The following is a 27,412-nucleotide window of genomic DNA, read 5'->3' as shown; positions in this document are numbered from 1 at the left end:
CTTTTATAAACATTCTGGTCTATGTTAATACTTTTAAGTTAGAGTCTTAAGAAAAGGTTTTTAAGTTTCCACTCCTAGAAAGTACTTATAAACCATGTTCTCCAGGTCCCTATAAAATTTGACTTTGTCCTACAAGTTACACAAACAATTTTCATCACACTAGCCAAGACCCGTCAGACTGGTTCTGTTTAGATCATCAGTGACTTCTTTCTTCACCTCATCCAGCCCAGGAAGTTGCGGATAGAGCCTGGATGCACACACTTGGTTGCAGACCGAGGTCTCCACAGGACTCTTCCTGGCTGGTCAGCAATGCATTCGTGAGTTGCACCCCTCCTTTTCTTCATCTTAAATTAACTTGTAGTTTAAAATGACATAAACAACAGATATATAGATATGATTTATTTTTTGTTTAGCATAGAAAAATACTTTTGATATTTAACATAAAATTACATTAAGAAATAGATTTCTATACTATTTTAGTGTTTTCTGTTCTCTTAGGTCCCATCCCCCAAATTTTTAATATACTTTCAGAAGAGTTCAAAAAAAGATAAAGGTACATAGTATTTGGCAGCTCTCTTTTAGTTTTTGTTTGTTTATTTCAAGAAGAATAGAACACATTTTTTTTTGCTTGGGCTTTGTCTTATTGAGAAAATATTCTTATTTTTCAAAGACATGATAAAAAATCTGATATCATGCAGATCCAAAGTACATTTATTTATGTAAGTAGTTTACATTTTAAAAATTATTGATGTTTTGAAAGAGTGAAAAATAATTTTAAAAGACAATATGACTAAACTGTTATAGCTAGATTTAAAAATAAACCTAATGAGGTACCACAATCAATTTCTGTAGTAGATGTGTCATAATTATTTTGAGGTTGTTTTCTTTCAAAGTTAGAAACTAAACAGAATCCAGGTTTTAGTGTACAAGTTTGTACTCTGAAAATAATTTTATCTTCAGATTAATATTTTATTTTCTCTGATGTATTGGCGTATCTTTTTTTGAAATTAATTTCTACTTTCAGAAGAAAGCAGTTTGAAAAATGTAAAACTTGCAATGGAATCTTAATAGAGAACAACACACAGCTGCTGTCATTGATAGAAAGTTCTACATACTTGTCATGAGAAGTTTAATACTTGTCTATATATGTTAATGAAGAAACTAAGAGCTACAGGCATTACAAATTTAGTCAGATTTTTTAAGACTCCCTGCCTTTGCAAGTACTTCTCTATAATCTATGATAGTTTGTGTCCTACCCTTTTTGCCTGCAGTATTTTTAAGAATACTGCCATAGAAAAGAGTATTTTCATTTAAATTTATAATTTCTATCAAACTCAAGATATTAAATAGATTTCAGGGTTTATTTTCCATGCTAGATCTGAGTGAGTCTGGGATTTGCTGAGAGGAGCTATAAGGTGGGGGTATTGGAGTGAATTTTTCTACATACAGACTTTAATTTGAAACAAAAGATGTACCTAGTTTTAGTCCTCCTTTCAAGCAGATGGAAGGTACATCTCAAGGAAAAAATAAAAACAAACAAAAATACCTTCCTGACCTAAAAATTGTATAATGAGTAGAGCATATCATGTTTGAATTGACCTTTGGAAATGCTAAGAGAATGGACTCCAGGAGAAGGGAATATATTTAGTGCACACAATTGCTGGAGTAAGTGTACCAACAGCAACGCTCTTGGGAAAAAGATATGATTGAAATACTAGGACATATGTGGGCAATTTCTTTTTAAGGACATTGGTTCATAACTGGGAAGTTATATAAAAATAGGTGGATGGGTTTATTAAATGGCATGTTCCTCTTTAGCCAGATTTCTGATACTTCCCTACCCCCACTCCACCTGTTCTAAATGAGAACCACTATTTTAGAATTTAAGGGTGAGAAGAAATTTAGATCAAGATAAACATTCTTTTGCTGCTATTTCCTTCAAATTCTTATGCTATTCTTTGAGCATGCGGTGATCAACATGTGAGTTTTATAAACACACACCTACGGAAGAAAGTTAAAGAAAACTTTACCAAGAATAAATTTATAGGGAAAAGAGTTGAGTAGAAAAAAATCTATTATTAATAGAGGGGAGTAAAAAAGTAGGTTTGCAGTTGCAAGTATGTAAAACAGCTTATTTTTGTATTATTATTTATTAATTATTGCATTATTTTTCCAAAGAACAACTGTAAACTTTCATTTGCATATATTGATGGTGGATGTATGCTGTGTCCACCAGCAACCACTGATAAGAATTAAAGGTAAATAGACCAAATTTACAGACACTCATATCTACATACATGTAAATAGATGAAGGTGAAATGAGTAATATTCAAATTAAACATCATGGACAACTTTAATTTTTACTCAATAGGGTATGACTGTCTCTCAGTATGTGGCTTGCATTAGATTCACTGGATGCTTGTTAAAAACAGAGAAGTCCAGTTCTCATTCCAGAAATTCCAATAAATCTCTGGTTGAGGCATGGGAGTTACACACATTATTTCTTATTTGTACTAAAGTTTGAGAAGACCTGATACAGTATAAAGCCATAAAAAGGGAACGGTTAAGATATAAAGAAACAAAAGCAGACATGAAATATGTCATCTTTTAAAGAGGTAGCCCTTTGTTCTATTTAAATTGGTATAATTACAGCTTAATAGGAGGTGATCTCACCCTTTACCTTTCCCTGCAAGGGAAAAAAGTACTCATTTATGCAATGTAGTGATAATTATGGAGGAGAAGATAATTTATGAAGGTATGGAAAACTGAAGGTAGGATATAGACACTACTTGGGCAGTTTGTGTCAAACAGGGAGGGTGGTCATTTTTGGATAAAAAATGTTTGTTTACATGGAAAATCTTGATGTAAAATTAATCTGGTAATCCCCCCCCCCAGTAAAATTAGTCAAAAATAGTGATATTGAAGGGCCACTTTATTGAGAGTTAGGCTCAGGGCTGCTGTATGATTGTGCTGCAGGTGTTGAACACTGGGCCTCACCTCTCCTTCAGCTAAGATCAGCCCTGTTTGCCCTGGCCAGGTAGCTCAGTTGGTGAGAGAATTGACTTGCTATGTTAAGGTTGTGGGTTTGATTCTTGTAAGGACACATGCAAGGAGCAGCTGATGAATGTATACATAAAGGGAATAACAAATTGATGATTCTTTCTCTCAAAAGAAAAAAAGGTCAATTCTTGTTAATGCAACAACTTTTAGCAAGTTCTCATTGTGTACTCAGTTCTACATGGAAGACAACCATCTGTTGAGCACCTATTATGTAGTGTACATTCTGTAAATCTCATTTAATTTTGACAATATCCTGAGAAGCAGCTATTGTGATCACTGTTTTAAAAGATGAAATAACACCAGCTCGAAGTATCCAGGTTCAGTGAAGTGTTGAATCTAGAATTTAACTGTGGTCTATCTGGCTCCAAAGTCTATACTTTTCTACTGTAACACACTGTCTATCATGTGTGGGGACCAAAAAGGAGAGTCTTTGAAAAGTTTGCAGTCTAACAGAGAAATGGTAAACATGCACATGTGCATATCCACACATGGATAAAATGTATGTGTATGTACACCCATGCATGCCAATACAGTATGGGGACAAAGAAAGAGATCATAAATAGATTAATATGAAATAATACACATATATGCTTAAGAAGAAAAGGTGGTGATATAATTTTATTTTCATTAATATGCTTTTTAAAACATTTAAAAGAATGCATGAACTGCCCTTATTTAATTTTCTTAAAACCATCTTTATATTTAAATAAGAATATGACATAATTTTTCCATCCTATCTCAAAGGTGATCAGTGACTGAGAGTATAACACTTAATTACTATTTATCATCACTGTTTTATAAAAAGATTACAACATGTACTATTGCCTGAAAATCAAGTTCATCTTAGTGCAGCATTTCATGAAAGGAATTCATCAGTTTAGAGTAACTATGACTGTGTAGAAGACCTTCATTATTCTTTCATTGTTGTCTGCTTCCCTCCAAAAACATGTCACTGCTTCACTATAAAGAGGGAATAAATAGAAACATTCAAGAAGAAGAAGCAATATCATGTGCTTCAAAATCAGCACAAAGATTTATAAGTTTTATGATGTCTTTTGGCCTTATGCTTGATAATGGGGTCAGTTGGGCAGTTGGGGAGCAGGACTTCTAAGAGGATAGGTGTTGAAATGGGTACTCCGGCTACATTTATTGGGTTTGTCAGGGTTACAATTTAGAAGAGCTGTACTAAAAGCATTTAGAAATGGATTAGAGATTAGGAAAGTTTTAAGAGGTTGAGAAAAAAAATGAGCTGTCAAGACACAAGTCATGCCAGAACCTGCAAGACCAATCTTCTCCCAGACATGTACATTGCCTGCATGGTTGGGCAATTTCTGAGATTTTTAGAATAGTGATTGTGAGGTGATAGAACTAAGCTTTGGGTAATTCAAAGTACCATGCAGTCATTAAATTCTATCTTGCAAGCTTTCATCTGAAGTTGTCAGATGATATCTTTTTTTTTTTTGAAGCTGCAAAAGCAGGTTTGGATGAATTTCGCACTTTGTTTAAAGTCAAACTATGAGTTGTTGCAGAAGAAAATAATTGTTATTGTTTCACATGTACTATGTTCCAATTACTTTTCTAAAACAACATGCACATTTAATCTTTATAACAAACTATGGTTATATTATTACACCCATTTTACACACAAGGAAACTGAGGTTCACAAGGTAACATTATTTTCCTAGGGGCAATAAATGGCAAAACTGGGTAAGCAAGGTCTATCTGACTCCAAACGTAGGCTATAATTACAATGCTGTACTATCTTCACATTGTCTCCTTTATCTGCTTAGGTGGTTTTACTGCTACACTAATTAACTGTCTTGTGTGTTTAAAGACACAAAAGTTAAATTTGCAAAAAACAGTTATTACTCAATGAATAATCTTCTAAGTAGACCTCTGAGGCAGGTAGACAGGAAGAATTGCTGTCTGTCTGACATTTGCATATATTATATATTATTATATTACTATTGTATTATAGACAGAATGTCTGTCTGACATTGAAAGATTAGGTGATTTGCACATGGTTACAAGAATGGGTGAGTATATCAGTATTAGAGATAGAATCTGTCTTCCCAGTTCACCTGTACACTTAGTCCAATATTGTCAAGTAGAAAAGTTAACACAGGTGTCTACCTGAACCAGAAAATATTATTGTTATTGTTATTACTAATACCATTTAGGTTTGTTTAGAAATATATGGCCTTTTAAAAAAGTTTAGTTATTATAAATTAAAAGCTTGTCAGGTCACATTTAGTAAAATTCAGAGAGGGTATATGTAGTAGGAACACATATATTCAGATATATATTTATGTATAATATGTATATATTATTCATACATAATTCCTATATATAAATATATAAATAAAAATATATAATTTGGCACCTATCAATAACCTTGTGAGGCAGACAGTATTAATATTACCATGATCTTATAGACAGGGAAGTAAAAAATTAGCAAGACTGAGACTTTCACCTTTGTGCGTGATTGATGGAGCTGGAGTTTGAACGCACATGCTCTAACTCCAGTTCTGTACTTTCTAGTAATTCCTGCTGCCTCCACCACACCATCATCCCTGGAATCACAAGTGCTACCTTGATTAAGCAGAGCTAAATTTCCTTGTTCTTCAAACAATTAGCTTAATCTTAGTGCTTCAATTTCCCTAATCAAGAGACTATCAAAGATTTCAAATGATACCTCCAAAATACTACAAACCAATCTTTCGATCTGTACAATACATTCAAGCCATAATTAAGCACTTGGACATACATCAATGAATTCAACAGCAAAGCTAGATTTGGGCTTCATAAGTGGAGTTCTAAATCCTTGAACTAAATGCTATACTTCATGGGTGACTATTGGTCTGACTTACAGATTCTTAGAGACAGATCCAAAGATGAGTGTTTTGTTTTTTTTTTACATTTTCTTACCAAGTTGAATCCCTTTTGCACATAAGGCCTAATTCAAAGCCTTGTTTGAATAGAGCAGAGTTGCTAGGGGTGGAGTGGGACTAAAGCTTTGAGCCTCACCTGCTCCTTTTCATCCGCTCAGGAACACATAAAGTAATTTCAGGGATTTTTCAACTCATTGTAAAAAGAAATTAATTTCTCATTATGAAGCAGGAATGATGACAAAGCCAACATTTGTTGAGCATTTACTGTGTGCCTGGAAGCCAATTGTTCTGTGTTATTTCATTTAACCCTTAGAAGAACCCTGTAGTTAGCTTCTCATTATCCCCATTTGTAGACGGGGAAACATAGACTTGTAAAGGCTAACTTGCAGTAAAGGCTAACTTGCTCATAGCCACCTAGTTGGTGAGAAGCAGAGCCAGAACTGAACCCAAACTGTCTGATACTAAAGCCCAGACTTTTATCTATCCACTAAGTGAGAAAATGGAAGTCATTTCTTTAAAGTCATATTATAATGAGTTTAAAAGCCTATTATAATGAGATCCTTAATGGAAACTTGATATACTGATTCATTAGTATTAGATGTATTACTTGTATGTCAAATTTATATTGGTAGAGAATATTAAGTAACAATGTTTTTATCATCTTTCTCATGTACAGAAATTGCAAGAGAATTAGTAAATAATTTTATTGATGTTCTCTTTTCTCAAAGATAATTACATAAAAATAGCTATTTACCTTGATTGAAATTAACCTGTTTTCATATTGTAATTTCATTAAATTTGCTTATAATAGCAGGAAACACTGCTAGGGTTTAGTGGCTTTAGTATATAAAATGTAGTTTTGTTTCAGTTTAGTGTAAAGCAAGTCTGAAGGCAGGCAGGCGAGGTTCATAAAGAAATTAGGTATCTAGGCTCCTGCTGTCATGCTGTCCCACTGGCATAAACGTATATCATCCAAATCATGGTTAAGTATGGTTGCCTGAGCTCCAGCTACCGCATATGTATTTTAGCTATGACATGCATACCAAGGTTCTAGCCACTGGAACAGAGATTCCATTGGTCAGAACTCATTCAAATGGAGACTCCTAAGGACAAGGGACATTCTATTTTCCAGGTGGATATGTGCCCAATCCAAACTAAAAGATTCTATTACTAAGGAAAAAGAACAAGTATTTGGGACCACAGACATGTTAAGTTTGAATGATAAGAAGCACAGCATCGTTCAAATGTTGTGATGAACAGTAGGCAGGTGGCTGTATGGGTCTGAAGTTTAGACAAATTAATTATTTGGTAATCATCAGCATATACATATAAATTAATGTCATGGACATTGGTATTAGAAAATATTTGGTTCTTTTGGATAAAATAATACTTTTCTTATAATACTATGGTATTAATTTACACATCAAATTCTACCTTATTCTAACATGAATCTGAGCACATTTCATCATTATTAAAATATAATTGGCATTATTATCCAGGCAGTGCAAGACAAATACCATATGATCTTACCTTTAACAGGAACCTAAACAACAAAACAAAGAAACAAGCAAAATATAGTCAAAGACACTGAAATAGAGGACAGGCTCACAGTGACCAGAGGGAGAGGGGAGGGAATTTCAGGGAAGAATGGGAAGGGTTTACAGTAACAAGAATAAAGGACACATGGACAAAAACTAGCGGGGGGTGTGTGGAAATGGGGGGGAGGTGGAGAGGGATGGGTTGGTGGGCTGGAATGGGAGTAAAGGACAGAAAACTGTACTTGAACAATGACTGAAATAAAATAAAAAAGAAATAAAAATAAAAGAATAAAATAAAGAAAATATAAGTGGCATTATTAAAATGCCAATATAGTAGAGTATAATTAAGGTGAGTATGTAATCATCAATTTCACAAATTTCATGTACCATCCAAAAGTTAAGACTCAGTACTTCCATGTATTATAGGTTGGCAATTGGAGTAGGAAATCTATTAATCAAGAAATATCACTTTTGGAAAATAATATAAACACTGAAATAGTTCATATATTTTCCAATTGTGTTTTCTTAACTAGTGTTAATTCAGACAGGATTAAGTACAGAAATTTTTAGATTATCTGAAGGATTCCTAGTGTATGGTTTACAGTGCTTACCAGGGAAACAGCAACCTAGAGGACCTCACAGGGTTTTAGCATGTGTTACAACTGGCACATTCCATCCAATTTGAAGGCCCTTCAGTGGCTTAGATAAAGTGGAATTTTATGGGTCCATAGTTTTTAAAAATGACTTAGAATTCAAGTAATTAAGAAATTTTATGTTTTCCTTATATAGTATGATACTTAGATTATTTCAAATGACTTGCAGTTCCTTAATTTGACCATTCTAAGTTATCTGGCATATAGCTACCAGAAAAATAATGCATTTGAAAAATTATGTTAAAGCTTATTGTTTAACAGATGCTGAATTTTAACTATAATAAAATCAAGCTTTTCTAGTTTGAGGCATGGAACACTAGCTTTGGTGAAAACTGGAGAGTATCTATATCAATTAAAATCTCCATTATTGTTTTTTTAAGGTGAAGATAGTGAGAGCACATTCAACATCATACAAATTGAGGGTTAGAGGATCCCAGAATTTGTAATGTTGACTGTGATTTCAGATTTCTCATCTGAGAAACTTAGCAGTTAGACGAAAGAACTTAGCCCTTGAACGAACTCTCTTAGGAATAAGATGCAAGTAATTGGTCTCCCACTTCAGTTATTTCCACTATATCATGCCAACTCTCATAGGTGGTATCTAAACAAAGTCATGAGAAAGACTTGGTAGAAAGACATCAAACATTGCAAAAATTAATGGAAGTCTGTGCTGTATATTAGCAGTCTCAAGTGTCTATAGCTCAGGTTTCTCAATCGTTTTTCTTCTGATAGACCTGCCATGACAATCACATACTTCCTATTAATTCTTATTTTCATTCCACATTTTTAAGAATGCATAATTCCCTGTGATGAGCTGCAGTGGCATTCCTTGTCATCATTTCTGTGGGAAACTCCTGCTTTTAAAGTTGTTTATTCAGATCATACCAATTTATTATCTTGAACTAGAAAGAGTTTGAGGAAAAGAAAACAAATGTATTAGTGGAATTAACAGTTAAATAGTTCAATTTAGAAGTCTATAAACTCATACCTAAGTACTTGATAATATCTTTAATTTTTTTTGTGCTCCATCTATCTGTGATTGTACATTTCTAGAGGTCAAAGTGACAACTTAAATTTCCTAGGCTGCACCGTATCTGGTTGGGAACTTAATAAAGACCTCGAGGATAACGCAACAGAGATCAGAGACATTCCTTACTGTTGAGTTGCCACGAATACTTATACAGTACACGTATCTAACAAGGTCTCATGATATCAGATGCTATCTTTACAACTTCAGGTTAAAGTAGGAGGAAAGATTATCACTGCAGTTTTATGGTTGGTTAAATATAGGAATGGTTAAGCTATGGGTTTTGCCTAAGTTAAAAGTTAATGAGTGGTAGGGTTTTCTGTCATTCACAGTATTTATCAAAAACTTCCTGCTGTGCAAAATAATATTATGTTGATTAAAACATTACTGCAGTAATAAGTAATACTATTTTAAAAAATCCTTTCCTGAGGACTTTTTTTTTACTTCTTTTAGAGAGAGAGAGAGGAAGGGAAAGAGAGAGAAATGTTGATCTGAGAGAAAAATATTGATTGATTGCTTGCTTATTTGCATGCCCTGACTGGGATTGAACTGGCAGCCTGGGTGTATGCCCTGACTGGGAATTGAACCTGTGACCCTTTGGTCTATGGTATGATGCCCCAACCAACTGAGCCACACTGGCCAGGGCAATAATGCTGTGTTTTAATATCTGTGATTTCAATCACCTTTAGATACTTTATAATGTGAAAATTCCATATGAAGCCATTTCAATAATAGTTAGGGAAGTATTATCAGATAAAAGATTATCATAGAACTTTGTATCTAAATGATTTCATACTGTTCTGCCCCACATTGCATTACTTCTACTGAATAGTAATTGATGACATTTGTTAGTATTGAGGAACATTCTAAGAGCATTGAAAAACAAAGTTTTGTTTCTGTACTAAGAATATTTTAGAGAATATAATTCATTACATTATGTAGCATTTTTTAATGAGGAATTGAAAGAATTGTATTGCTTCTGAACAATTGCTCAGTTTTTATCTTATGAGTATTTTGAAAAATGTACCTGATCAAAGTTTGCTTCTTTGCTTTTTTTTGTGCAGTTTGGCTTCAGATGGCTCCTACAAAGCTGTAAATTTTGTGGACTGATTTAAGGAAATGTCTACATGAGAATTATGAAATACAGTTTTAATTATATTCCTATCTAATGTTTTCACTTTTGTTTTGCTTTTTTCTTGCATCTCAACTTAATTTAATACCATATATTATATATAATATACAATGTCTATGTAAAAATCTATGTATATTTAAAATCTCCTTATAAACTGCTTTAATCCAGTGCAGAGCAAGGGGAATATAAATAAAAACATTTCTAATGAAGACAATGAATTTCCTACCATTTGTCTTAGTGTTGTAAAAAGAAAATGGAAACAGTCGTGTAGTAATTATACTACCACCTTGTTATAATTATAGCTTCTCTATGAGAACTATTTATAGTTATTACTGTAGGGAATGCACACACAATTCAGTTCAATGACCTTGTTGAAGCTTTTAGACAATTTATAGATATCTTTGTGCAACAGTAGACAGGGAAGAATATGTTGTTTGTAAATTTTATTAAGGAGTAATTTGTGTTGTTTTTAAAAATCAGTGAAATCATATTCTCCATGTACACATATACAACAATTTCATTTTACCCTGGATATTTTTATAGTCTCATTGTAGAAAGTATGAAACAGATCAAAGATCTCACCAATAGGTCTGCTGATAGGAAAAACCATTTGAAAGACTTGTGTGGATAGGAAAAGAAGTCGCAACCCTATGAGCTAAAAAATAAAGCTAGAACCAAACACAAAATAAAAAATAAATAAAATTTATTAATTTATATTATAAATCTTAAGCACTGACCTAGGGAATTAGCAATGTCATAAGGTAATACATTGTTACTTAATTATGGTATCTTTCATTATGCTTTTGTTTAGAAATTGTTAACATACAGGCATTCAATGGCCCCAAATACTGTGTCTCCTGAAATTAATGTCCCTTTATTTGCATTTGTCACTTTCTGTACTATGATAGTGCTTTGCGGCTGGTAGATCAAATCACAGTTGGAAAATCATGTATTTAAACACAGATGAAATAGAAATATTAACCAAAACTTGATTATTATATAAAGTGTTTTATGGATATTAAGCTTCTTAAATAGAAATTTTTCTTTACAATGTCTGACCTGTCTTTCTTTGTGTGCCATATTCCAAGTTCTTTTCTAAGACTATGGCAGACCAGAAGTGCTTTAAGAGAGATCAAAACCCATATTGTGGTACTAACAAATGGTTTGTTCAATTTGGTTTAGTCAACATCAATTCAATTCCCTCTGAGAATATTTCTTGAGCATGTAGAAATATATTCTATATTTACCATATTCAAAGAGCCCAAAATGCATACTTAGATGTGGTATTTGTAGATTAATAAACTTAACTGAAGTGAAGGGGACTTTTGAAATTGGTTCCTAAATACACAAAAGCTTTTATGATGCAAGCATAGACTCTATGTGAAAATGTTATTCAGAAACCGAGGTAAATACAAAACAACTGCTAAATACTCAAGTGCTATAGTTACATGTCACTTTTAGAAAATATGCATGTATTACTTTGATGAAAGTAAAATTAACTTTTAAAAAGTCCTTTCAGCTAGACACACACATAATCAGAAAGCCCACAGCACTTTCCAGCATTAGTGCACCTACCAAGATAGGCCATTCTGGAGAAGAGTGAGCTAAAGGGAGGGACTTGGGTATGAATGGGCCTTGGTAACTTGTTTTATATAAAGTATACATATGCACGTCCAAAAAAAAAAGAATAGACCCTAAGGTACTCCACGTAGCAGACAGGATGAGAAAACGCAAAGAATTGGACAGTTGCAGGGCAGAAGGAAGATTCCAGCCCACCCGAGATCAACTTGGGTTTCAAGCAGTCTTGCCACTGGCTATATCACTTCTAGAAAGATAACCGAATTAATGGAGAATGATTCAGAGATGGGGTAGACAGGACAAAAACCTGTTGTCAAGCCATAAGACAAGTTTTAGTGAGAAATGCTAAAACAAGGTCAGTGGCAATGGGATTAGGATGGACGACATTAGATTTGCTCTGAAAGTGAGAGTAAGAAATGAAAAGACCATTACAACTTCCCAACATAATTAGCATTTCACCAACTCTTGCTTAAGTCAACCAAGCAGAAATTATGTCCCAGAGGCCAAATTCAGTTTACCATCTGTTTTTGTACAGTGCTTGAGCTAAGAATAATTTTTGTACTTTTCAATGGTTGAAAACAAATTGAAAGAAGAAAATACTTCATGGCAAATGAAAACTATGAAATTTAAATTTTGGTATACAGAAATAAAGTTTTATTAGAACACAGACATGCTCATTTGTTTAGGTATTTTAGTCTGTGGCTGCTTTTTTGTTACAAAGGCAGAGGTGAGCAGCTGCAGCAGAGATTGTGTGACCCAGAAAGACTTAGTTATAACTCTTTGAACTTTCTCAGAAAAGTTTGCTGACTTCTGGGTTCAGTAGTTGATAATAATGCTGTGGCACCAGCAGCTTTGTAGGTATTGTGCACATGTTCATTGCTCAACTGGACCGACCTGGTGAAACATGTGAACTAAGAACATCACTGCTGCTTATCTTTGCAGAGAGTGAGCGAAGGCTCACAATTCCCTATCAATGAGTGCACAGTGGTGGTGTTGTGTAAGGGGCTTTTCCGGTGAACTTTCCTCTGAAGCACTGTGACTTCTCATTCACTAGTGCTTGCCTTGTTATTTGTGTTATTACCTTTTTTCTCTTTGCCTTTTTGCTGCTGTTTGTGGCTTTTCTTTTTTAGTACTCTTTGAAGAATGACACATTAGAAAGTAACAATGGTAATGCAACTCTGGTCATGTTACTTGTCTTCTGGCCATTTTGGGCTTATCATAATGTACCCACATTTAATTGCTTTATTCACCTGATATGTTCACTGTCTAATCACACGTGTCCCCAAATAGAAAACAGAAGTAATAAAAAGAAAGTAATTTGATGCCACTGAAACTATTAGAATTCAACCAGTCTGTCTGAAGGTAATTTTATAGGAGGAGTTCAGATGAGTTTCAACAGCACGCAGTAATAATTGCACAATAACTTATGTGCAGAAGGGGGTTAATTACATGTTTCTGATGATATATAAAATGGTTTTATTTCTCCATTTACTGATTTTTTTGAGCACACTCATAACTCATTTAATTTGGAGCAATTCAGTATTGAATCACTAACAGAGAAAGCAACAAATAAAGTAAATTAAGAAACAGGGTGAATCAGTTGAAAAAGCTATTCTGTACAGAATGAAAGGGAAGAGAAGAGATAATGTTTCAAATGACAGGCATCTCAGTAATGTGGTCATTACTCTTATTATTAATAATTAAAATAATGAAAATAATAATAGTCCTTGCTATTTGTACAGTGATTTTCTACTTGGGAGCTCAAAGTAATACAAGATTTTATCACTTTTTAAAAATCTCTGCATAGCTCATCAGGTTAGGAGAAGTCTGGGGTTATTATCCCTGTTTTTCATATGGAGAAAATAGGAGATAATTAAATATGCTGGTACAAGATTGTACAAGAAATAGGTTGATGGTGGTACCCAGCAACATACTCTCTTAATTGTTTATTCAAAGTGTTTTTGATAGTTTCTCTTATTGCTCTGTCCCATGCTATCCCTCTTATCTCATTCAAAGTCACCAAAGACCATCACTGAAACAGCTGTAATAGGTGGGGGTCAGGAGAGAAGGACACACTGGTACTTTGGGCACAGTAGTGACAGAAATTCCATGAAAAGGCATATAATCATCGTAGTTATTTTTTGCTGTTTTGAAATTCAAACTTTTGTTCTCTCTTTTGTTTAATTCAAAAGCTATGATATTTTTGGTTAGAAAAAAATTCATGATAAAACAAAAAAGTATATTAAAATTAAAGTTTCTTATTTCTGCTATTTTGCCTCTATATATTTTGCTATGTAGACAAATATATAGTTTTATTTACAAAATTTAAACACAGAATGCATATTCTTCTGCAATTTTTTCATTAAAATATATCATTGACCTTTTGCATGTTAACACATGTAGCTCTATCTCATCAATGTCATGGTTGCATTATTTTACTTTTCTGTCTTGATTAAAACTTATAGAATAGAACTTCTGTCATATTTCACAATTCTACATAGTGCTCATATACTCCCAATAATTATATGTGTCTTATAATTATAAATTTATATTTTTTAATCTGGCATGTTTTGATATTTGTTGAGAGGCTAATGTCTGCCTTTCCTTTGGCAGACATTTGAGAAGCTAATTTCCTTTCCCATGTATGCCTCCCCTTCCCCAAGTTTTACTTACGTCTGCTATATGCATCTCCCTTCTTCTGCAACAGGCGAATAGCAAGCATTCAGAGATGAAGGAAGGGGAGTCAGTTTTTAGGCTCCTTAGGCACATTTGCACATAAAAAATAACCTCCTGTGGAGGTCTTTTTATATTGCAGTAATTGTCATTTTAGGAACAGGTGTTTGGAATCCCACTCAAGGGAGAACTAGTGTTGGAAGAGATTGGGGAGAGGAAGTGGAAGTTTCCTTGACTACAGCCTCATGGGAGAGTCACGGGAACAAGGGAAGAGACCAAGTAGAGTCCCGGGAGCCTTCCACTATATCCCAGTGCCTTCAGCAGAGGCACAGTCATGTAGTGATGATGGCATTACTCACTACTAAAACAATGTTCGCACAGAACAGAACATGTAGGATGTGATGATGGTGTGGCAGGGGCCAAAATGATAATAGCATTTCTGGGTCATAAATCACCAGGAAACAGAGATCCCTTCATTTTTGCAAGCAACACAATTTCACATTCACGATCTCATTCTGGGTCCCACAGTCAACCACATGCTTTAGGAAGAGTGGGTACCTTGTCCCTCATTGACAGATGGAGAAACTTAGCTCACAGTCTAAATGATTTGTACAAACTGGTAAGGAAAGAGCTGGACTTGTATTTTTTTTTCTATTCTGATTCGAACCCCTGGTGCTCCTCCAAAAATAACACCACACATTTCCCCTAGTCCTCATGTACCAGACACTTCTCTGGAAGTTAAAGTGCATGCCCTTGATTTTACCAGCATGGTAAATACCTGAAGAAACTAAAAATAGCATCACATTCAAACTCCTTAGCCAACTGACTTATTGTTTCATTTTTTCTAGTTGTTGAATTTGCTTAGCAACTATTACAACATAAGGAAACAACAACTTCACTAATCAAACATAAAGCAGGTTAATGAACATTTTTTCAGTAACATGCTTTTGATGGCAGAAAACATGGGAGTGGTTGAGAGAGTCTCAAGAAGAAAGGATTTCCTGCAGCATCACTGAAGTTTAGAGATAAATATTAGCTCAAACATTCAGCTTTTTTAGAACAGACCTCTGGTTATCTCTTATGTATATGCTCAAAGCTTGTTTTGGAAATAAATCAGAAAAATAGAAAGAGATTGAATTAGAAACTCTATCTGGAATCTGGTATTGTTCAAGCTATAACACATTTCATAGGTTAAGATTCCAGGATGGTAGAAACAGGCGTTAAACATTTCCATAGCTCCTACAGTGCCTAACTCAGTGTCTTGCACATAGCACAGTAAACTATGGCTAACACCAACATGACATTTTCTATGTGCTAAGCACTGTGTAGGCATTTTAGATGCAGTAATTCATTTAATCCTTGCAACAATGCTATGAATAGGCACTATCATTATCATCCTTATTTTATGGACAAGGACACTGAGGTACAGAGAAGTCAAACTACATGCCAAAAGTCAGGTAACCAGAATCAGGCTGGCTTCAGCAACTTGGGACCAAGGTGTGTTCTAAACAAAAAGAGTACTCTACCATCTAATTGAGTGTTCTGATTTCTGCAGAAATACCTGTTTTACCTAAGGAGTGGGCACAGTGTACACTGTGGTATAATTCATCTATTTCCTTTCTTTCTCAGGTGTTCTGTGACGAGGGCCACGAAGAGAGCTTATGTGAAACCATGGGTTATTGGTCTCATCACCTTTATTTCCCTGATTGTTCTGGCAGTGTGCATTGGACTCATTGTTCATTATGTGAGATACAGTAAGTATGGGCTTCCCTGGCATCCTGTGATTTACCCCAGGTATTTCTTCTTCTACATTCCTGTTTTGGTTAGCCTCAGGCTTATTCACTCATTACTATTATTTACATAGGTGGTACAAAGAACACTCTACCTGCCTTGTTTCATGTTTAATCCTCACAAACCCAAGGGATTCTTTCTCCACCTTTGATGAAGCAATGTTTCCTGCTGGGAATAATAGCATGCTAGTTTTCAAACTCATTAATAAGTAATAATCTAGTCTTAATTAGGGAAAGACCATGGGAGAGCTAGAGTCCAGTGTCTTGAGTTGTTTGAGGTCATAGGGTTGTCACCTTGATTTAAAATACTTCTAACTCATTGAAATCCTGACAGCCCAATAATCAGAGATCATAGAGAATGAGTAGGTTCTCCTCCATGCTAGTAAGTTGGAAAAATGCTCCTAGTGATATAGTTTTGAATAAGTGCCTATTTCTGTTATTTTAAATCTCATCTTGGGATGTATGACAGGTGATTAAAAAGGACAGGATATGATGAGAAGGTTAATTGTAAAGAGGTTCACTCTGCAGTAATTGGGCACTTTGCTGATAGATGAAACATGAACACATTCATGTTATTAGAAAGGTCCCCAGGGTACTCCAGAGCTGCTCTTTGAGGGTATGACAACCCTTCTGAAGTTACCTTCTACTCTGCCTCAGGTTTTAATTAGTTAACTCCACTATGACCTATTGGTTTAATATCTCCCTTACTCACTAGGTAATGTTTTCATATTCAAAACCCTGTAACTAAAGACTGCTCACTTGATTATTATGTAATTGGGAATTTGCAGAAATGGTTCTATGGTGATATGTAAATTGATGATCTTCTGCTAGCAGACTCAGTTCAGTCTTAATTTTCCAAGCAACATGGATCATTTACAAGCAGTTTAAAGAAAAAATATTTAATGTAATGATTTTTTTGGGTAAAATTTGTCCACAGGCAAGTCTTTGAATTTGAAGTACCTGCATTTTGATAATTTTTCTGGAGCATGTTTTTAATAAAACAGAATAGTTAAAATAACTTAACAATCCCATAATTCTGTTATGAATAGATTGAGTTCTATGATGTTGTAAGCATCATTATTCTTCTCCATGGATGCCTAGGACTAGGTTTTATTCACTTTTGTATTTTTGAATTTAAGAGGATCCTGGCACATATTAGAAATTTAATTAACATTTATTGAATTCTGAATGATAAACAATGAGCTAGTCATACTTACAATATTTTCTAGGGGCATACTTTGGCTTGTCTGAGTTCTTAAGGAATTCCTAGTAATGCTAGGGGTCTCAATACCTGAGTGAGAGATGTTTCTTTCTTCTCCTTTGTCTCTTCTGAAGCCAAGTGCTTATAAGCCTTAAAATCTTATTCATATGCATTCACTGAAAACCTGGCAAGATTTTTCTAGTAACCCGTTCCTGGATCCTATTGTTTGGATGATCAGCTGAGTACTATGGAACAGTTTTTACTGCCCACACAGCACACCTGAATAAACAATTGTTGTGATGTACAGTACTGTCATAATTGTGACCTGCCATCTGTTTAGGGGAATGTAAACTAAAAACAGAATGAATATAGCATGTGTGTATTTAGGAGATGGCATACCTAGATAACAAAACCAAACCAAACAAACCTATTACAGAAACAGACAGATAAAGATGGAATTGATCAGACTCGAAGAAACGTTGTTTTGGCATAAAACCCAGGACAGTGTAGAATTGTGTGCCATTTGTGTCCAGGGGCCTTTGAAGTTACATCTCTGTTCCCTCTGTGATTTGAATGACAGAAGGTGACTCTATTATGAGTAACATCATTGTAGGTTATAGAATTACAAATCTGTGAGAAAATTCAAAGTTCATCCCTATTTTTTCTTACTTTCTTGTTAATATTTCCAAAGATATTCTTCAGTAACTACACATGCCATATAATTCTAACTGGAAATATGTTTTGACACTTAGTGATCTGTTTAAGTCATTTGAGCAAAGTGAAATAGTAACTATAGATAAGTTGTTCGTTTGGTTGAAGTATATGCAGTTGCAGATATTTGACCATTTCTGACTTATATGAATTGCAATTTCAAATGATTCAATCTAATAATTAAAGAAAAAAAATCCTAACAGGTCTAAGGATCTAGAAGAGTGTGTTTTCTTCCTCTTTAGAACCTTACTATTCAACATGTGATTAGGTGCCAGTAGCATCAACCTGGTGCTGGGCAGTGAGCTTGTTAGAAATGAGGTCTTGGGCCCAACTTTAGACCTAAACTATTGGTCAATATTTCAATAAATTGAAAACCTTACTTGAAATTGTGTATATTGACAGGGACCTGCCTGCATTTCAGTTCACACTGGCCATTCAGGGAAGGAATGCGAGGAAGGAGAAACTTCATCAGTACCTCAGTTTGGTGGCTAATGCCCAGCAGACCCCAACCTTTCAGTGTCTCTGGCCTGTTGGCCATCTTCTTTATGCGTCATTCCAGACTTTTTTAGAGTATGACTGGTGGCTTCCCTCTTTGGTTAGCCAGGATGTTTTGTTTGTTCATTTGTTTTTTAATTTAGCAGCAGTTTTCTCTCATAACTTGTATATTTAAAAACTTTCTCTCATAGCTTTAATGAGTAGGTTTGGTTTTTTTCCCACCCCAAGACGCAGCATATAAAGAAAATCTGTGCTTTGGGAGTCAGGCCTCAGGTTAAAGCCCTGTTCTGTATTTTCTCACTATGCCATGTTGGGGGTAAGTGATTTATTGAATATTTATTTACCTTATCTGATAAATGTGGATGGATAATACTGCCTTCCCATGGGAGTTATTATAGATAAGTGAGATATGTGAGTATTTCTGGGATACAGGTGTCCAATGATAGTTTTCTTTTCCTCTGGGGTTTAGGTGAAAACGGAAAGAATGAGAAGCAACAGAGAAGAGGAGAGAGATTGAGATTGGGGAGGCACACTCCATTTTCCTGGAATAATCATCAACATCAGTCTTGATCACCACCGTATTCCTAATGTTCAGCACAGAGCCTCTCATACAAAAGATAGTCGGCATTAGTATTTGTTTCATGAATATTCTGAAGGCTCTGTGCTTACTTCATGTACAGAAGGGTAGATGAAAAGCTTTGCTGTATTCATTCTTTAGGAGGCCCAAAATATGGCCTGCTTAAACTAGATGCAGAAAGTGGATAAAATGGCTAAGGAAGCAGACAAGCCAATTTCTGTGGCTGTCAGGGAAAAACAAATACAGTGGCAAGGGAGTCAGGTGAAACTAAGTAGTGTCCCTAGAAGGTTATGCCAAGTGGCAGCTCTAGCTTCCTAAACTTTCTGTATGCTGAACTCCTAGCATTTTAAGCCCTACGCTCATCTCATTCTTTAGTCAAAATACATGTTATGCTAGAGTCCTTTTGGCCAGAACTGATGTGAATTGGAAGAAACCTACTCTTGGAATATGAAAATGCATCGCCCCTTGGGAAGCTTCTGAATCCATCCCTGTGTGTATGGGCAGATGGCGTGACCTGCTGCCTCCTGTAGCTTACTCAGGTGTTGATAACACATGACTAATTAGCCCACAGGAACCCCAAGCATTTCTTATGACTTTTACACTCTAAGTCTCATGATGATGAATATTATTGTTTTTTCTTCTGAGATAATCACGAAGCTCATGACAGGATGATGGAGATGAAGATTTGAGGAAGGACATTCTTTCTGGTCTCTGTCTTTCCAGCCACCATGAAATGGGAAAATGATGAGCTTTACAAGCATCTGATAAAAAGTATGATGGGTTTTTATTTCTGTCCATGTAGATCAAAAGAGGACCTACAATTACTACAGTACATTGTCATTTACAAGTGACAAACTGTATGATGACTTTGGAAGAGAGGCTTCTAAAAATTTCACAGAAATGAGCCAGAGAATTGAATCAATGGTAAGCATTTTGTCCTCCATTTGTAGGGCCATCAATTTTTACCATAATTTTTACTACCCTTGTTCCTAAGACATCTATTCAACTGTTCTTTCATATCTTTTCAAAATGAGAAGAGGCCCCCTACCTAAGATACGTAATATAAAAACAACAATACTTGACTTTGGAGAATATGATGTGCAGAGCTGAACCGAGTGACCTGAGTCATTCCTTTATGCTTTCCTACTCACCATTCCTTCTCTAGGGCTCTGTTCTTAACCAGCAGAATCCAGAAATTCTGGGAATGTGAAGGTTGAAGTATCCTAGACTTCCTGTAGAAGAGACCTTGAGCAAAAGACCGCAAGACTGAAACTATTCATAAATATACTTTAGTATTTTTAAATACTAAAATACTTAACCTTGGGCCACGTTTTGGTACATAAGTCTATAGAAAATCTGTGGGTACTCATTCTAGCTTTAAGGCATTAACACTATCCTGAGGGATGTATCAAATATTTTAAAAAATGGGAAAATAATCAGTATTGGCCAAAAGAACAAGGGCTTGGGTAATTACTTTTCATGGTCAGGTTACTTAGAGAATAATTTAGACTTTTCCCAATATTTTGTGAGGTAATTAGTGGTATGATGTGATGGAAATCACCCTAAACTAAGAGTTGGGACACCTATTTTCAATATCATACACTAGCTAGTGATGTGTTATTGGGTGCATCACTTATCATTCTGGACAAATTTCTATATATAAAGATTAGAACTTTAAGACTAGATGATTTCCAAATTGTCTTCCAGTTCCAACACTCTGAGTAAAAACAGAATGGCAGTGAGGCTCCTGGAAACTGCCTGGTAGACTAGGAGCTTGAAGATTTGAATATCTTGCTAAGAAGAGGGTCAAATCCTGGTTGTGTTTATTCTTATAAACACCAAATCAGGGATGTGCCTGAATAAGCTCTTCATTTATATATATATATATATATATATATATATATATATATATATATATATATATATATATATATATGTTTTCCCACCAGGTTTGGAAACCATGTGACACTCGTGAACTCATTTTTATAACCGAACTAATTACTTGGCAGAATTATTTCATTTCCCTTGTTTACATTTGCCTATATCTCAGGATGTGAATATTTACTCCTACTTTTCAAAAATCAGTCTGTTTATTCTCTTTTATTTCTTTCTGAGTGTAGCATAGAAGATGTCACTCCTGCTCACTCCTCCACTATGGCTCCCTAGTTCTTGTAATTCCCAAGGCAAAGTTCAGTGGAAATCACTGAGTAGAACACTAAAAAAATTCCTCAAGTTTAGTATATGGCGAAATGTTGGTCAATGTATTTTGTTTTATTTTTAATTAAAAAAATTTAAGCTTTGAATTAGCTTGCAGAATTTCAGAAAATTGTTCTTGCTGACATACTTTGAATATTTTTGGAACAGGTGAAAAGTGCATTTCATAAATCTGTACTGAGGGAAAAATTTGTCACATTGCACATTATCAGATTCAGGTATGTAGATCTAAAATTATTACTTCTGAATACAATTTAAAGCTAAAACTGTTAACATGATCAGTTATAAATATTGTTCTAAGTGTTCTAATATGATATAATTCAATTTAACAGATATTCATTTCATACCTGTTCTGTGTTAGGCTTGCTCATTCTCTAAACACAAAAGAAAGCATTTGCAGGATGATTGTGAAGGGCAGATGTATTATTGGTGCCTATGTTATAGAACTGTTTTTATGGAAACTCTAGCACAAATAGGGACCTAAGTCACATCCTTTGGTTTAATATTAAATAGTGTAATAGACAAGGTTTGTTTTTACCTCTTGGTTCTCCTTATCAGCTTTTTATCTTCTATTCTACCTTTTCTGCTCCAAATATTTAAGATTTCAGATCTGATCATCAACTGTGAGCATAAATAAAAGTTCAGAGCATAACATTTTAAGCAAAACACTCTATGAGAATCTTAAATAATATATTGTCTTAATGAAAATTATTTGCATTTTCCAAAAAATAGGATAAGAACTATTTCCAATATTATTTCAATGACAAAAACTCCAAGAGTTACTTCTTAGTCTATTTGCTGATATCTTTGAGGTGATCACTTTGGCCATGTTCTCCTGAAAATTTCACACTCTCTAGCATTTAAAATATTGTTCTTTTTTGGATCTCCCTAAATTTTTACTTTCTGAAGGGGATTTCACCAACCCACGTGGCTTCATATGCTATTGAAATCAAAGTTTATATTTCTAGTTTTTCTGACTTCTGTTTTTCTGACTTCTAGAACTATATGCCTGCCCATGTACATCTCCACATGGAAGTTCCACAGAAACATTTTGAACTCAAGGAAAATTCATTCATTCTAATAAGAAACCTGGAAGCCATTGTATATAGCCTTCTTTTCCTGGGCTCCTTGCATGTTATGAATAACTAAGTTCTACGAATTCTATCCACCAAACCACTTTCCAATTTACTTCTTCATCTTACTAATCTTGCTGCTCATTATTTTTTTCTCCTGTTACTGAAGTAGGAAGAAATGAAGTGTAATAGAAAGTTGAAGTCAGTTTTAGAGGTGTTGAGTTGAGAGACTAGGAGACCACATGAGCCTGAAATAGGAGCCTAACTTGGGGGAGGAAAAGGAAACTGAGGTGAAGATATGCATTTGTTCATCATCAACTCAAAGTATCAGAAAGTGTGGATATATATATAATTTCTCAGAAAAGGGGTAATGAAAGACAAAGTCTGATGAAAGCTTGAAGCAAAACAATATTTAAGAAGATGTAAGAAAAATAAGAACCTAGCAAATAGGGAAAGAGCAGGAAAAAAAGAAAATTCATGATAGATGCACAAAAGTTCAAGAAGAGAGTGGTCAGCATTGACAAATACTACTGACAGACCAAGTAATATGATTGGAAAGGATTGACTGGATGTGTCAGCGAGGAAGTCATTTTTGTACAGAAAAGAGTCAGTGGAATTGGAGGGGAAGAAGCAGAGAGCAAAGAAATAAATATGAGGAAGAATGTAATTTATCCTTCCAAGAAGGTTTATTGTAATAAGAATGTGGGACATAAATTAAATGGCTGAGGCAGAGAGAGTGTTTTATTAAGCCAGGCAGTATAGGAATAATTTGAGACAGAAAAAGAGATAATTGATGTACAGGGTTGCTGAAAGACAATGAAATACATAATAATCTTTTTAAAGCTCTATTTGTTTCTTCAGATTACAAAAGCAATACAAAAATATGTAAAATTCAATAATATGGTATTACACAAAACAGGATGTGAAAGCTCCCTTTCCAATACTTCCACTCCCAGGAAGAATTCACCTTCTTGACAATTTATTTTGCACACCTTTTCAAAGACTGAATGTACATCTGTTTCATTCTTTAGCTGGCTGTATAGTATTTCACTACAAGTGTGTTTCAGGGTTGACTTACCAATAACCTTTTGATGGACACTTGAGTTTTTCATATCTTTCTGATTTAAAAACAAGGTATTATGAACATATGCATACATATATCCTGTACACAAAAGAGTGTGTTTGAAGATTAAATTTCTAAAAGTAGAAACACTGTATCAGAGAGGATGGATAATAAAATTTATAATGAACAAAACTGACTTCTAAAATAATATTCTAATTTATATTCCTGTTTACAGTTTACATGAGTGAGGGTCAATGCCCTGCAGATGGAGGAGTAAGATTCTTTGGGACCTGATTGTATGGAAAAAAGGTGGCGGTGGAGCAGCTGAGAGAATGAGAAAGAGCAGTCAAGGTTGAACCCAAGGCAGTAACTCATTCAGATGACACTAAAGCTAATTAACACTCTACCTTGAAAATGCAATCACATAAAGTCGACACAGTTTGGTCAAGCTCTAAAATTCTTAGGTTTTAGGAGTTGTTTAGGACAGCCTGAAGATTGCTTAGGAAAAATTTTTGGATTAAGCCTGAAAGCTAAAGCCAGAGTTGATTTCATACTCAGTATGCATTACATTTGATAATTTTGAAAAGTTGGCAAGAGAAGTGTTTATTTTATATATTAATAACTACATAGTTAACTGGATCCTTTGGTGGTAAGTGACCATGAACATTCTAGCTTACTATCAAGGAGGCTGAGCTGAAAGGTCTGTATGTGGTAAACAATAGAAACATAGAAGACAAATTACATCTTTAAAATTACATCGATGGATTTGCTTTTGTGTGTATTTCAAATGAATGATAAAGAAAAATACATTATATTATCATAAGTTTTATTCTGAACTATATATTTTAAAACCAACTTTTTTATTCCTTTTTTGGTTCACAGTAAAGAGAAAAATGGAGTGTTGGCTCATATGCTGCTGATTTTTAGATTTCCCTCTACTGAGGATCCTGAAGCCATAAATAATATTGTTCAATATGTTCTACACAAAAAGCTGCAAGATGCTGTCGGGCCTCCTGAATTAGATGCTGAATCAGTTGAAATAAAAAGTAAGTTTATTTTTCTTATTTAGTTTAATTCTCTTACATTCAATAGCTCCATGTTAAGTTTGGTCTTGGGCAATGATTTTTAGAAACTACTTTAGATGTCTATAATTATGGGGTCTTGTCACTAGCAGGACATTTATTTGGCACCAAATTGGTCCTAATAAAGTATTTTAATTTTTAATACTACCCAAAACTTATGCCTTGCATGCAAGTCTGTCATTAACTCCCACTTGGGTTTTATTTCTATATTGGGCCTTATATTTTAGCTATAGAATCCAATGATAAAAGTGAAAGTGAGTTTGCATATCTATTCCCCTTCTTTTTCTTGTTCTTGCATTTTATATATTTTATGTCCTGAGAGCGTGATGAGTGTGTGAACAGTTTTATCCACCTATTGCCTTCAAATATCATTGATATACTTTGTTATAGTTTCTTCCTGTAGAATATTTCCCAATGAAAAATTTATAATTTATTTTTATGTGTTTTTGGTATATTTTACAATTAATATATAATTTCTGGAGGGTTTTTTGTTTATTTGTTTTTGTGGTGGGGTGAAAAAACAAGCAGTGATAGGCCCTCATTATCACAGAGTAAGAAATATAAGAGATCCTCAGTAGAAATAAAATTCTGGCTAAGACCTAAGTCTTATTCCAGGAACAATGCTGGTCTATACAAATGTGGAGGCCATATGTACAATCTTAAAATTTCTAGTAGCCACTAAAAAATAAAAGTAAACATACAAAATTCATTTAAATAGTTTATATATTTAATCCAATGTATCTAAAATATTATTTCAACAAGTAGTCAATGTAAAAATCATTTGAGCTATTTTTTCATATATTTTTTGTACTGAGGCTTTGAGATCTAGTGTATACTTTATATTTATAGTACACTTCAATTTAGATAAGCCACATTTAAAGAGCTCACTAGGCACATGTGGCTAGTGGTACAACATGAGAATTGGCAATACTAGAAATGAGATGATAGGGGACAGGTAGAAAGCTGATAGACTTAACTCAAAGCTTAACCTGATGGTCAACTACCTCACTTACTTAGAAAGGGAGGCTTCCCTAGTCAGGGCTAGCTACACAATTTCTGGGGCCCAGTGAAAGTAAAAATGTTGGACTCTTCAAAACCCAATAAAAAAGGGCTGTTAAAAGGAAGAAAATGTAAGACTTTTTTTTCACAGTGTTCTTCATTTGTAATAATATTTTTGTTAATGTCATTCAAAGTGAAAAAATTAAAATTGCTAGCATGAGTTTTACTGTTCACTTTCATATTGTGAAATGTCAATTTTAAATACAAATATAAAAGCATTTAACTTCTACATGGAATCACAAAAATTATACAACTGTACTTCATAGCTCATACATACATGTATTTTGGTATTTACCAGATTAATGAAAACTACACAAGGCTAGCACAACCTTTTTTAATTTCCCTTGATGATACGTGCACATTTTAAGTATGCTCTCTACCTTCACATTAAGTGAGGATGAACCAAAAGTTCCTTGTATATCATTATTTCCAGCAGAGGTTGTTGGCTAATACCAAGAAAAATGACAGCAAGAAACATTATAGGGCCTCTTGGCTGTTTGTGTCTATTAAAATGTCATTGCCTTCTTCCTATATTTTAAGCGAGTTCTGGTTCAAACAGAAAACATGGCCTCTTGGGACTATCACTGCCCTCTGCTTACTCAGTGGCAAACATCACATACTTATTTTGCAGTTTGCTGAACATGGTGCATTTACCACAATCCCGAGTTCATAGGGTATTATGACTGGTAGAGATTTAAATAAGGTAGCAGTAGCTTGTGGATATATATGGTATTTGTATGTCCTCTATTCATGACATGCTCCATTGTCCTATTGGACTTGACTTTCAAAACACAAGGTATGAGATAAAATTATTAATAATTTTAAGACAGTAAGCATTAAACTAAGTACAAGGCCACACCAAATGTGGGACCCAGTGCAGACATATGTTACACATCTGTGAGGCCAGCCCTGTTGGTGGCACCATGTGAAGCCAGAATTTTCCCTAGGAAGAGCTCAAGACAGAAAGGAACAGGGAGATCTGTGGTTGTGCTTTTTAATATTTACTGAGCAAAAATGTAATTTTTTCCTTATTTTTGCCATTTCCCCCAGAATAGCCAGAATAAAGTCAGAAAGAATCCTTTCTAGAATACAGATTTCTAGTAAATCAATACTATTAAATACTAAAAGAAAAATTAACATTAGGATTTTTGCATTTAGAACTCCCATCCTGCCATTTTCAGAGAGAATAATTTTGGTCATTGGAAATCTACCGAGTCAGGATATTTGAGTGCTTAGAGTTTAATGTACCTGTGGCTTAGTGTTTGCATAGGGTTAGGGCCCGATTGTTCCAGAGTCAACAAGCTAAGGGACCATTGGCTAGATGTGGAGGTAAATTGTGTTGCTAAAACTTTAGCAGAAGGAAGACTTATGAAGAAATAACATCGGTTTTAAATGGGAGCGGCAACTAATTTATGGAGATGCCTCTTGGATATTAAACAAATGGGACTATGCCTATGACTGCTGGTTTGATTCCTGGCCAGGGCACAGGCCTGTGTTGCAGGTTTGGAACTCAATGCTTCTTTCAATCAAAACATTGATGTTTTTCTCCCTCTTTCTCCCTCCCTTTCCTTCTCTCTAAAATCTTAAAAAAAGAA

General features: G+C 34.5%; 1 protein-coding gene across 1 annotated transcript in view; it reads left to right on the top strand.

Moving 5' to 3' along the window:
• The first annotated feature begins 252 nt into the window (after positions 1–252).
• The window catches only part of LOC123815698 (transmembrane protease serine 11E-like), a 42,198-nt gene continuing 15,038 nt past the window's right edge, over positions 253–27,412 (top strand). Inside the window, exons 1-5 of the mRNA XM_045834177.1 lie at positions 253–317; positions 16,182–16,306; positions 20,129–20,250; positions 21,691–21,758; positions 24,559–24,722. Of these exons, the coding sequence (XP_045690133.1) occupies positions 310–317; positions 16,182–16,306; positions 20,129–20,250; positions 21,691–21,758; positions 24,559–24,722 (487 nt within the window). The 5' untranslated portion in view covers positions 253–309. The remainder of the gene's footprint in view (positions 318–16,181; positions 16,307–20,128; positions 20,251–21,690; positions 21,759–24,558; positions 24,723–27,412) is intronic.

Source organism: Phyllostomus hastatus, unplaced genomic scaffold, assembly GCF_019186645.2.
Source record: "Phyllostomus hastatus isolate PE091 unplaced genomic scaffold, TTU_PhHast_1.1 phas_contig_196, whole genome shotgun sequence".
Classification (NCBI taxonomy): domain Eukaryota; kingdom Metazoa; phylum Chordata; class Mammalia; order Chiroptera; family Phyllostomidae; genus Phyllostomus; species Phyllostomus hastatus.
The sequence above is the reverse complement of the archived record's forward strand: the minus strand, read 5'-3'. Positions and strand labels throughout refer to the sequence as shown.